General features: G+C 39.1%; 1 protein-coding gene and 2 long non-coding RNA genes across 5 annotated transcripts in view; all 3 read left to right on the top strand.

Annotated features, from left to right (window-relative positions):
• LOC147817887 (uncharacterized) overlaps nt 1-12,627 on the top strand; it is a 165,011-nt gene that overhangs the window by 150,683 nt on the left and 1,701 nt on the right. The window lies entirely within an intron of this gene.
• On the top strand, nt 95-11,994 carry bpifcl (BPI fold containing family C, like). Of its 3 annotated transcripts, none has more exons than XM_023427458.2 (16): nt 95-266; nt 441-553; nt 659-773; nt 1,061-1,192; nt 2,384-2,539; nt 2,654-2,717; nt 2,864-2,924; nt 3,084-3,175; nt 3,373-3,549; nt 3,692-3,751; nt 9,581-9,748; nt 10,273-10,340; nt 10,429-10,471; nt 10,551-10,611; nt 11,413-11,489; nt 11,582-11,994. In XM_023427458.2, exons 2-16 carry the CDS (start codon nt 454-456, stop codon nt 11,660-11,662), a joined length of 1,455 nt encoding a protein of 484 aa, XP_023283226.1. In that variant the 5' UTR covers nt 95-266; nt 441-453; the 3' UTR covers nt 11,663-11,994. The 3 variants fall into 3 exon arrangements, with proteins under 3 accessions (XP_023283226.1, XP_023283227.1, XP_023283225.1); XM_023427459.2 differs by having other exon boundaries at nt 416-553; XM_023427457.2 differs by having other exon boundaries at nt 413-553.
• On the top strand, nt 3,762-8,026 carry LOC147817888 (uncharacterized). Its single transcript, XR_015438551.1, has 2 exons — nt 3,762-6,320; nt 6,413-8,026. It is a non-coding gene; the product is annotated as an uncharacterized LOC147817888 (long non-coding RNA).

The following is a 12,627-nucleotide window of genomic DNA, read 5'->3' as shown; positions in this document are numbered from 1 at the left end:
GGGGTGGTGGTGGTGGTGGTTACACACTTAAAACAGGCAGCAGAATAAAAAGAAAATAGTTTCTTGTTCCTCACACCAGCACTCAACAGTCTCTCCCAGGCAATTGTGAGACGTCAGGCAGTTTCACTTCTCGTGGTGCAGGAAGTTAAAGCTGCAGATACAAACCAACAGCAGAGAAGCAAAGAAGACATTTGTTCTCATGTAGAACAAACGTAAGGAGCCATTTTCAGCTTGGCAGATAAACACCTCATCCTCCAGCCATTCAGGTATGCTACATAATATTCCCAAACAGGTTTATTGTGAATAACACCTTTGCTTTTAGAATTTATGTTTCTTATTAAAAAAAAAAAAAAACCTGCCTCAGTAGTTCTTTGAATTTGTGGTTCCATTCTTGCTCAAATGTTTTATTTAGTAGAGTATCGGTTGTGCCTGCACCACAGGGGACCCAGCAACATGCTTCTAACTGTGATAGCAGTGCTTATGCTCCTCTCTTGCACCTGTGGAGAAAATCCTGCCATACAAGTCACCCTGACCAACAAAGGACTTCAGTATGGTGAGGCAGTCCTAAAGTAGCAGCAAAATATGTTACTGTGATCAGTACCTGAGACATTTTTCATTCACAACAGTTAAAACTTTCTGCATGTGCTGTCCGTCCCAGGAAAGCATGAAGCCACAGACTGGGTTCAGAAGAACTTGGAGGATGTCACTCTCCCCGATATCACGGGTGAAATTGACATCAGCGTTTTGGGCAGCATAGACTACACTCTAACAAGGTAGGGTTACAATTCACATCCCTGTATATTGAGGTATATTGATGAGGTGTATATTGATATATTAAGATGACCTCTTCACCCAGTTTACTCTATAAAAGGAATAGGCTGATTGGATTTTACAAATTTGAACTCCAGGGCGAATAATCCAGTAACTGTCCTGTTATATACTCTGAAAACCATTAGCGCTGTATGTTTACTGTGTACTTGATTTATTTCATCAGACCTCAGTATTCAGATCTGTGTCAGCCACCTATTAACAACTGTCTTTGCTCTCCCATGTGCTTTAGCATCAGAATAATCAAATGTGACCTTCCTGAGCCGTCTGTTGAGTTCTATCCGGATGACACAGGATTCAAGACATCCGTGTTAGGCCTCAGTGTTGCACTAAGCGGCGAGTGGATGACACACTATGGCATAATGTGAGTTTCTCTGCCCTACAAATACACTCCTTGATCATGAAGCCAGTACCTCCACAGCTCAGAGTTTATAGCAATCTCAGAAAGGTTTTGGATTCAGGCAGAGGACAAATCTTCAGAGCAACTGAGGTGATCTGATCATCCTCTTCACACTGACACAAAGTGTTTTAAAAGAGTGACTGCATATAAATTTGATCATTTTAAAAGGTATAGCCTTTTTAACGCACTTCTGTTTGAAATGTTGATAGATAAATGTGCGTCCAGTCTTAGTGAGGAACTGAGATTAAGGTCTTTGTGTTAATCTGGGTTCAGTTAGAAAAGGAAGTGTGTGTGTAAAGGTTTCATGTAAGTGTCTCCAGTTCTATGTTGTTGATCCTGTATTCTTGTGTGGAACTTCATTGGCTTTACAAAGATACAAAGATACAAAGATACAAAATCACCTGTTCACTTATGGCACATCATCCTTAGTTTTTAAATTTAATTCATCTTTATTTTGCTCTTTAGGTGACAAAAAGATAACAATCATTTTACTGTCATTTCGCTATCCCCAACCAAATGCGAATGCTGTCAGTAAAGTTAGTCAGCTAATCTCAGTACAGTACTGTTGTTCACAGTCACATGACAAAAGAAAGAAACCCGTGATTTTGGTGACTTCCTGTTCTTTCCCCTTGCGTTATCGACCTCTTTCAGAATCTGTGTAAAACTAAATGTTGAAAGTGAAAGCTAAATTTAATGGTTGTATTGTTGGACTTAGACAGAGGACTGCAGTGTGCACTCCACTGAGTTACTTTAACAGGCATGATAACATTAAAATATAGAGAATTAAGAAATAAATTGACCTATATTTTAATTAGCGTTTCAATTTAACATGTAACTTTTCTAAATCCAGATTTACATGTATTATTTGGTCACAAGAGCCTAGAATTGTTGTCATTTGACGTGTCAGTGATGATAAATTACCATTTGTATGTACTGTAAATAAGCAAATATAAAAACAGGTTCATAATCAGGTGTTATTTACAATTCATATATAAGTTAAAAAGTGTAACTTGGACAAGTCACTGGGCCGACAGTTAGTCGGCTGACTTTATGTGAATGCACAAACACACACATGTGGCAGAGGCTTCGCTGCCATATGCTGAATAAATAATTGATAACAACGTGCACTGATTTGTTTGTTCTGTGTATTTTCAGACATGACCGGGGATCATTCGACATGGCTGTGTTTAGTGTGAGTGTGACCTCTGTGGTGGAGCTGGGGAAGAATGCTGACGGGCATCTGTCTGTCAACAGTGACAGCTGTGATGCTCAGGTTGGAGATGTGGACATGGAATTCCATGGTGGAGCCAGGTACAGTAAAAAAGGAAGAGAGAGAGAGAGAGAGAGAGAGAGAGAGAGAGAGAGAGATACAGAGGGGCAATATTGATGTAAAGATATGAGCCCTCTATTCTTATCTGTCAATAGTTGGATTGTCCAGCAGTTTGTGAACCATTTCAAGGATCGTATCAGGGGTGAAATAGAGAGCAGAGTGAGTGTTTCTCTTTGTCATGTGTATCTGTGGATCAGTGGAGGCTTGGTCTCTCCTGCATGTTCATTAATGCTCAGATGAAACCAAATGTAAAGACTTTCAGTGGTGAACATTTCAGGACATTTGCCTTGTTGTTCCCACCCCAGATTTGCCCTTTCGTGAAGGAAATGATTGTGAACCTGGACTACCACCTACAGGCCATGAATGGTATTGCAGAAGAATACACTTTGATAAAGAACCCAAATACAAAAACAATGCACACGTTGGTACTAGTTACTTTACTTTAAGCCAAAAGTAAAATAACATGCATGAATTTAAATGTATGAAAAGATGATTCAGTCTACAAATGATATCTACTCTATTCAGTTTCCTTTGACGTGGATCAAGCTCTTACTCTCGACCTCTCTCTCACTGACTTCCCTTTCATTGATGTTTCAAGACTGAATCTGGGTTTCAAGGTAAGGATACACACATAGAGGTAGTTTCATATCCATCTGTTATATATTATATATATAGTATATATAATACAAATATGTATTATCTGTTTGCATATTGTGGAGGCACCCTGATTTTTAGCCATATCAGGCCGTTACCATGAGAGCTTGTACATGTGGTGTTAGCTGTTTTCGATCATTTGCAACTTTATTTTTTCAAGGGAGAGTTCTACAATATCAAAACTCATGCGGATCCTCCATTTGAGGCCCAGCCTTTCACCATGCCTGAGCAGCAAGGCTACATGTTGTCAATGGGCCTGTCTGAATTCACTCTGAACTCTGCCTCATATGGATTCTACTCAGCTGGAGGGTTTCAGGTCCTCATCAACAACAGCATGGTAAGTAGAGCTGAAATGGTGCATACAGTAAATGGATGGAGAGGACTAAAACAGAAAAGAAAACAAGACAATTTAAGTTTCATTTGAAGTTTTCCTCCCTAAACAATGTCTATGGTTAAGACGTGTTGTTTCATCTTCTCAGATACCTCCGGGTTCTCCTGTGCACCTAAATACCAGCTTAATGGGACCCTTCATTCCTCAAGTGAGTTTATCTGTATCGGGGTTACATTTGGTTCACACTGCACTGATATTAAACTTTAAACACCATCAATGTTAAACATGATCAGGGTCAGGCTTACCTCCTCCATGCCACACAACATTTGAAAATGTTTCTTTGGGTCTTTACCAAAGTTTAAAAAAACTCTTGACAGTCCACTCAATTTTCTCTTGGGTTTTCTTCTTTAAATGTTTTTGCAAGAGCTCTGACATCCACAGAGGAAAAGATAGAAAATGAAAATGATTCTTTTTGAATGGACCACAATCCTGCTGTCACATCATGTGATTTACACATTCCATCATCAAGCACATAAAACAGGGGAGGTAATCAGAGGTCTTGAACTGAAAAATGCAGGACACATCCTTACATTTAACTGACATTAAATATAAACTCATTATATTGTATTTATCATTTCAAAATATCAATTTCCTCTATGTAAAAAAGTTGCCAAAGCAAGAAGACTGAACCCTGCTGCTCCATGCAGCCTCCAGCCAGGTTCAGCTCGTTGTTTTCTCAGACCTGCACAAGAAGAAATGCTGTTAGATTGAAACACACAGAACATGATTTTCTGTTCTCTCTTGCATAAAAACATGACAAGTTGGTGGTACCATGTTTTTGTGTTTCTACTCACCAGCAGCCTAAAACAGAATTTATATTTCCAATTCAAAAAGAATTACTGCTTCTAAAAAAATATTTTCCCCCTACATTTATCATAAATACATCAAAATTTCAGTCTCCAAAAATCTACTACACAAGGTTTTTAAAAGAATTAAAAGGTTAGTCAAAATCAACAGCACAAAGCAAAAGTCCCGCAAACAATCAAACGGAATGACCTTCAATGTGAAATGATCACAGCAAATTACAAGACACTTGTGTGTGTCAACACATATAATCAGTTATGCCATTTGACAGTGGTGGAAGAAGTATTCATATCCTTTATTTAAGTAAAAGTGCCAATACAGCAATGGCTGCCTCTCCTTACTGGCAGCGCGCTGATCTGAATATACTGCAGGTAACACACTGACTATGCACATGACTACCTCACACAACCCCACGTCAAATGACCCCTACCCTCAAATGTTGTGGATTGGAAGTATAAAGTACTCAAGTAACGTACAGGTACTTCAAAATTGTACTCAAGTACAATCCTTGAGTACATGTACTTACTTTCCACCACTGGCATGGGGACAAAACATTTAATAAGCTACAGATGTTGGACCTGTTTGAAATTGAGTCAAGAAGAAGTCCAGAGCAGACAGAAACATTGACATCATCTGATTCTCTCACTTATTGCTCTCTAGGTTAAGATCTACATAGATTGTTAACATTAGTGCAGGTTCTTCGTCACACTCTACATCACAATTTCAAGAACCACAAGAACAATTAACCGTCGAAAAAAGAACCTGATGATGAATCCAGAACTTTCTGTATTGTATATACCTTCTCTCTCTGCTTGAATTTCTGCTTGATAGTTTCCACTTCCTGTTTTAGTTCTCCAATGATGTGCTTCAGAAGTTTATCTTTTTATACTGTGTTCTTCCCTTTTCCTGAACAGCTCAGCAGCAAAATCCTCACATCTTGAGTAACCATTATAATTTTAGAGAAATTAGAAAAATGCAGTACCTCTGGTAAAAAGACTGCAGATTAAATAGAGAACTGCTGCTGCTGCTGCTGCTATGAAGAAAACTGCAACTTCGACTGGTCAAGCCTCATATTTCTTTAGATCTGCCACAATGCTCGGAGTCTGAGGGGATAGCTGAAGATTAATGTCATGATCAACTGACACTAACAAGTATAATTTGTGATTGATGCAAAGTATATGAAGTGACCAACAGTGAAAAGAGGAAGGAAAAAACAGCACTTTTACCTTCTTTTACTGTCAAATCCACAGAAATTGAGTCTGTTTTTACTTCATAATTTGCATTTCTACAATGCTATTACATTTTTAGATAACTGCAGACAGTTTGTTTTATTGAAGTCATATGGGTTAGATAAAAGAAATGCTGAAATCTGAGAATATGCTTCTTACTCCTACACTTGGGTGCAGAGGAAACCCTTACCGTGGTTGTGCTGGTCGCCCTAAACAGAAAAAGATGATACAGAAAGAATTTTAGAAATAAATAAAATTAGTCACAAAATACAATTTCAAAGTGTTTATAATAAAAGGTATTCAAACTCTGGAAACCACCTTCTATACAAAAATCTTTATCAACTTTGACATATGTGATATCTTAGGTGTAAATGATGGTAATGGTCTTATTTTAACAAACCTACAGTATCTTAGATCCCTGACCCCACTACTGTCAGACCAATTGAAACACACCCTTTACTTTTCAGGAACAACCAACAGAAGATAAATAGACAGGTGTGCTGCCTTTGACACTGTATGTCACAAAGTTGTCATTGAGTGTCCATGGTGTGGGAGTTCGGCTCAGCTGTTTTCTTCCTCAACAACTGTCAGGATCATCTCTCAGTCAAAACATCTCCTTTCACTGTTGTGAAGAGGACATATGGGAATGATTCTGCAAGGGGTATCTGAGTTCATAGTCACCTTGTGAGTCACTTCCACTTTGTTCTGGCGGCCTTTTTGTGATGGGGAGTGTGTTCCTCTCTTTTTCTTTGATTGCCTCTTAGTTTTCTCTTTAGGGCACACTTCAGAGACCGCAGACTTGACTTGTCCTTCCACAGGTAAGTAGCCACAGGGTAAAAGATGGTTATGATGGAGCCCTCTCTTGCTGCTTTGCCTTGTCTTCCAAGTATGATCTGAGTGGTCCCCCACGGTCAGACAAGTTTCTGTCCAGGACTCTGTCTCCAGGTTGCAACTCATGACCATATGTTTTCTTGTCGTAGTGCACCTTTCCACGAGCAGCCTCCCTGGTTGCTGTCTTACTGGCGATGGAATAGGCCTCTTTCATTCTGCTTTGCCAGTTGGTCATATAGTCCTCATGCCTTTCATGTTTGTCACTGACACTCAGGTTAAACAAAAGGTCGACGGGGAGCCTTGGTGATCTGCCAAACAGGAGGAAATAGGGGGAATAGCCAGTTGCCTCTGAGCAAGTGGAGTTGTATGCATGAACAACTTCAGGCACAGAGGCTTTCCAGTCTGCCTTTTCTTCCTCTGTCAGGGTTCTCAACATGCTCAGCAGGGTCCAGTTGAACCTCTCTGCTTGACCATTTCCCTCTGGATGATATGGGCGGGTATGGGACCCTCGTACACCACTCAGTTCTTTTAATCTCTGAAGGAGTTGGTTGTCAAACTCTTTTACCATGTCATGGTGGATTTTACATGGAAAGCCAAATTGGAGGATGAAGTCGTTGAAGAGTTTATCTGCACAGTCTTAGCCTCTTTGTTTTTAGTGGGGTAAGCCTGTGTAAATTGGGTGAAGTGGTCCATGACAACCAGGATGTACTCAAATCCCTATTTACAGGTCTCCAGGTGGAGGAAATCGATGGAGACCATCTCAAATGGTCCTAACCTAAAGCATTGGAGGAGGTATCCTGGAGTAGACTCAGTGCTTGGACACACAGACTCTCCCAGGTAGGTTTCTTTCTCCCCATAGTGACTCGGACCTTGGTGGCACTGATGGTGTGACTGGTGGAGCTGTGTCTAGATGATGGGGGTGCAGGAGGGCTTTTGGTTGGAATTTTTAGCTGGTCTGTTCCTCCTAGCCTTGACTGCTGTGGCTGACAGAGGGTTGGGAGTGCCTGAGTTAGGTTTGCCTGAAGAGAGGAGAGCATACAATTACATTACATTACATCTGTAATATGAGACAAAACCCAGGATCTGTCTGAGCTCTCCTACAGTGGCTGGTCTCCTGATGATTTGAAGATCTGGTTTGTCTGCTGAAGATCAAGAGAAGCTGAGGGATGCAGCAGAACAATGACCCTAAACATCGAAGAAAATCTACTACAGAATGATTTCAGACAAAGAAAATCCACCATCTGGAGTGGTCCAGTCAGAGCCCAGATCTTAACCCAGTAGAGATGCTGTGGACTGAGCTAAAGAGAAACATGAAAACCAAACATCTTAAGAATATGTCTGAGCTGGAGCAGCTCTATAAGGAAGAATGATCCAAACTTCCTCCTGAACATCGAGTAGGTCTGATCAGCAGCTACTGGAAGAGCTGGTTTGAGGTTATTGGAACCAAATGAGGTTCAACCACTTTAAACTCCACTTTAAATCCAAGGGTTCACTCACTGTTTCCACTACCACTATAAATATTTAATGGATGTATTCAATAAAGAGACAAAACATTATAATTGTTGGTGTTGTATTAGTTTAGGGACATTTGTGACTTAGTTGAAGATCAGATGACATGTTAAGACAAGTCAGTGCAGAAAACCAGCTCATTCCAAAGGGTCCCCTGACTTTTTCTTGCAACTGTATGTTTGAACTGTTTTCAGTGGTTTAACCCAAAGGATTATTTTACTTCTACTATCTTATTGCCTCAGGCCACAATCAGAGCTGCTGTCGCTGAAGTAGCCATAGTCCAGCACAGTGTCAACAGTAGTTAGAGGAGCAGCATTCATGGGAGCAGTCCTCACCCTGTACAGCATATGGCATCATATCGCTTGTGTACGGTGTGACATCCAGAAACATGATAGGTTTAATGGTAAGGACGTTTTACAGGCTGACTTGTTCCTCCTGTTCCTTAGCATTGTGTGCATCTTGTGTTTTCACTGTTCACAGCCATGAAAAGAGATGAAGAGACAGACACGTGGCATCGCTGATAGATTCGCCCACATGTTAAATTTCATGATAAAACTCGTTTAAAAATGTGCATTTCTGAATGATAGATCTGTCAACATGAGAAGTGAGCTTTTCTTTGAAAAGGTTGGTCACTACACAAACAAGCAAACAAACAAACAAACAAGGATTATCAAATAAAAATTATTATCACCTTCCATATTTGGGTCATGGAAACCAAACAATAGCCCACATATCCCCATTTAAGGGAAAAAAGTATTACAAACTTTGGACATAAAAAAACAGTTAGTTCATTCCAAAGATTTCTGGAAAAGTGTCATCCCAAAATAAATTTGTGACAGTCTCAGTTTGAATTTTGCAAAAAAATACAACTAGGGTTCATCGTTTCTACAAATCTTCTCAGGTTCTGACTTGTAGGATAAAATCTGTGTAATAATTTAAAGGAAACCTCTTTTATTTTGTAATTAATCTGGAATCTATGCAGCAGCATCCAGCAAATATTGGAAAAACAGATTTAGACTGCATCTTGTTGTAACAAAACACGATTAGCTGTGTTATTTTTCTTATGAGAAACAGCAAAACAGATTTGTTCAACTGGAGTGTCCGCTACATTCAACAATAAAGAGACATCTAACTCTACAGAGGAAGAATTTTTAAAGAGCAAACCAACTTTAATAGAAACAGCAGGGCGTTGAGAAGAATGTCTATAGAGATGTGTTTGTTTATACCTCTGTGGCTAAACGAGGGACCATAGAGGCAAATCTCATATACAAAAGACTATTTATAGTCACACTTACCAGGCGTTCAGCCAAGTTCTATTATCCAGATGTATCATTTAGGTTTCAGGGATACATGCATACAGTATCTATTTTAAACATCCTGACACAGAATCCTGTGGAGTCTATTTAATTGAGTATTGTGATGCATTTATTACATTTATCATGCATCAAAGGATCCCATCTTTCCCATCTCCAATTTTCCTGCTCCTCTTCACATGGCAGTGTTGAGGAAGTCAACAGAATATTTAATCATTAAATATTTACCATCAACTTCTCTCTCTCTCTCTCTCTCTCTCTCTCTCTCTCTCTTTCTCTCTTTCTCTGTAGCTTCCCAAGATGTTTCCTGGTCTGCTGATGGATCTGCAGGTTTATGCCACAGAGGTTCCAATGTTTTCCTTCCAGCCTGATGCTGTTAAAGTGCACTTCCAGGTCGCTGTAAAAGCCTTCGCCATCCAGCCAAATGGTACCCAGACCCCCCTGTTCAAACTCAATGTTGTGAGTAACTTTCCTTTTCTGGCCTGTCAATATTCCCCAGGATGAACACATGCAAGTGTTTGTTGAAGTACATGTACATCTTGTACAACAGCTGCACAGTGTGGTGTTATAGTTGAGTCTCATGGCACATGTTGACCACAGAAAAAGATTTATGTGCAAGCACATAAATTATAATTTGTAGAGAAAATATTATTACGCAAAAAATCATTTGATACATGATTCACCAGGATTTGTCAATGTAATAGTTAACAATAGAAAATTAATGGACAACTATTTTGATAGGTGATTAATAGTTTAAGTCAAATCCAAACATTCTGTGGTTGAAGCTTCTCATTAGAATTTGCTTCTTTTCTGTTATTTTATCACTGTAAACTGAATATCTTTTGGGTTTAAGCCTCAATTTACACTCAATTGGTGTTTCTGACATTTTGTAGTATAAACACTTAGAAAAATAACAGACAAATTTCTCATGATTACAATAACTGTTGGTCGCAGCTCCAATTCACACCTTTTTGTTCTTCCAGGACTCAAAATTCGTCAGTAAAGTCTGGATTTCTGGTGGAAGAGCGAAAGGTTCAGTTTCTATGGACAAGTGAGCATTAGCATTTTAAAACACGCACCTGAGCCTTCACAAACACAAACACAAACACAAAGTAATTATGCTGTGTTCTCTCAAACAGTTTTACACTGATGTTGGCAGGGAGTGAAGTGGGACCCTTTCAGGTACGTGACACATTTCAGATGCTGCATCACATTTTATGTTAATGTGAGACTGTAAAAAATGACATGTTCATCTCTGCAGACCGATGCTTTGGAAATAACGGCGAAGATGGGAATTAATTTTGCCTTGGCAAAAGTGAATCGTGAGTCTTATTTATATTTTTAATTTTTTTGTGTGTTCACCTCTCACTTCATGACTGTTTTCTTCTTCAGTCCAACCGACCAGTATTCTATATAAACTCATCTTTCATCTTATCTCTCTGAGGTCTGAGGATATTTTCTTAATTTCTACATTATTTCTTAAATTCACCTTTTAAAGAGTTGCATATCACATAATGCCCACGTGTTTATCTCACAATTTACAGAACTATCTCAGCCCTTTCTATAATGACGCCCCTTTTATGACCCTGTGTGTTTGCACTGTGCAAAAAGTTAATTTGGCCCCAATGCTGAAAACTGAAGCCCAGTTTTTGAAATTCTTCAAATCACTCGTGAAAACAAACCTTTATTGATGTGGATGAATTGAAATTTGTTTACCAAAGTCTTAGGTTCATAAAAAATAGTGCAATATATGAGTGAAATAGTGAATAAATGGATAATAAATGCCTAAAATGAGAGTCATTTACAATCTTGCAACAATATGAAACGGAAAGCGGAGAGTCTGCAGATGTTCACATTTAAACCATATTTCAATGTTGTATTAGACACATCCGTTGACCTCAGAGAGTTTAGCTTTCCCATCCTTTATCGTCATCATTATCAACTAGAGCAACACAGAAGCAACTTTTCCTTCAGAGTATGATCATAAAGCATTGCACTTCATTAATGCTTATTCATTACTTTACTGTTGCCATATTGGTGGACAGCTACAGTAAATGAAAATGTATTGTATAATATGCACTATGTACTTTGTCCTTATGTTGACTTTCACTTTGCTGTTTCAGAGAAACTGGGCAAAGGTTTTGATTTACCCAGAATGAAACATGCACAGCTGGTCAACTCAGTCCTGAAGATGCAGGAGGTCAGTATCAGTAAAAAAAACTTGCTTTGGAGCAAATTTTAACCAAGAGTAGAAACTGTCTTTGAGCTGATGATTGTCTTTGTTCTTAACAGGGGTTTATAGCCCTCTTTTCAGATGCTGAGGTGTTGCTAACAGATAGACGCTTCAACCGACAGAGAGATGGGCTTGTGTAACTCAGGTTCACCAAACATGATGGTCTTCAACTCACTTCAGATTATTAAACTTTAAACCAGTCAATGGATGGGATTTTGCTATGCCTGATACCAAATGACAAAAGCACTGATGTGTTAAAGATAAATTTACCTCTTCTGGAAATGGTTAAGAAGCCTTGCTACACAGTAGATAATCAAAATGTCTATATTTAATATTAACACATGCACAACCATCATGTCAAATCAACACTGATAAAGTCTACAGTTCAACAACAATACTTGTGTGTATACAGCTGATCTTTTTTTTTTCTTCCTACATGATAAATAAAATTAAAAATATATATATAATGAAATATTTTTCACTGTCTGATCGATGTAAACATGTTAAGACCAAAAATACTCACTATGCAGAATGGCCCATTTCAGAATGACACACTTCGACCTGCTATGGCATTATGACCACTGACAGGTGAAGTAAATTACACTGATTATCTTATTATAATGAATGCTGGGAATGAGATGTCACCAGGATGCACTATGGGAAAAAGGCAAAAAGTGAGTGTGATGCTTTGAGTGATGTTCTGCTGGGAAACCTTGGGTCCTGCCATTGATGTGGATGTTACTTTGACACGTACCAGTTACCTAAACATTGCTGCAGACCAAGTAGACTCCTTCATGGAAACAGTATTCCCTAATGGCAGTGAATGCTCCTGCCACACTAAAACAATGCTTCAGGAATAGTTGGTTTGGGGAACACCAGTTCAAGGTGTTGACTTGGCCTCCAAATTCCCCAGATCTCAATCCAATCGAGCTTCTGTGGGATGTGCTGGACAAACAAGTCTGATCGATGGAGGCCCCACCTTGCAACTTACAGGACTTAAAGGGGACATATTATGCTCCTTTTCAACAAGTTTGAATAAGTCTCAGAGGTCCCCAAAACATGTCTTTGAAGCTTCTTGCTAAAAAATCCACTCCGATCCTATATT

This window comes from Seriola lalandi, unplaced genomic scaffold (assembly GCF_002814215.2).
Source record: "Seriola lalandi dorsalis isolate HSWRI2012SDOR001 ecotype SW California unplaced genomic scaffold, Sedor1 jcf7180002054861, whole genome shotgun sequence".
In the NCBI taxonomy this organism is placed as follows: domain Eukaryota; kingdom Metazoa; phylum Chordata; class Actinopteri; order Carangiformes; family Carangidae; genus Seriola; species Seriola lalandi.
This window is presented reverse-complemented; position numbering and strand designations above follow the sequence as displayed.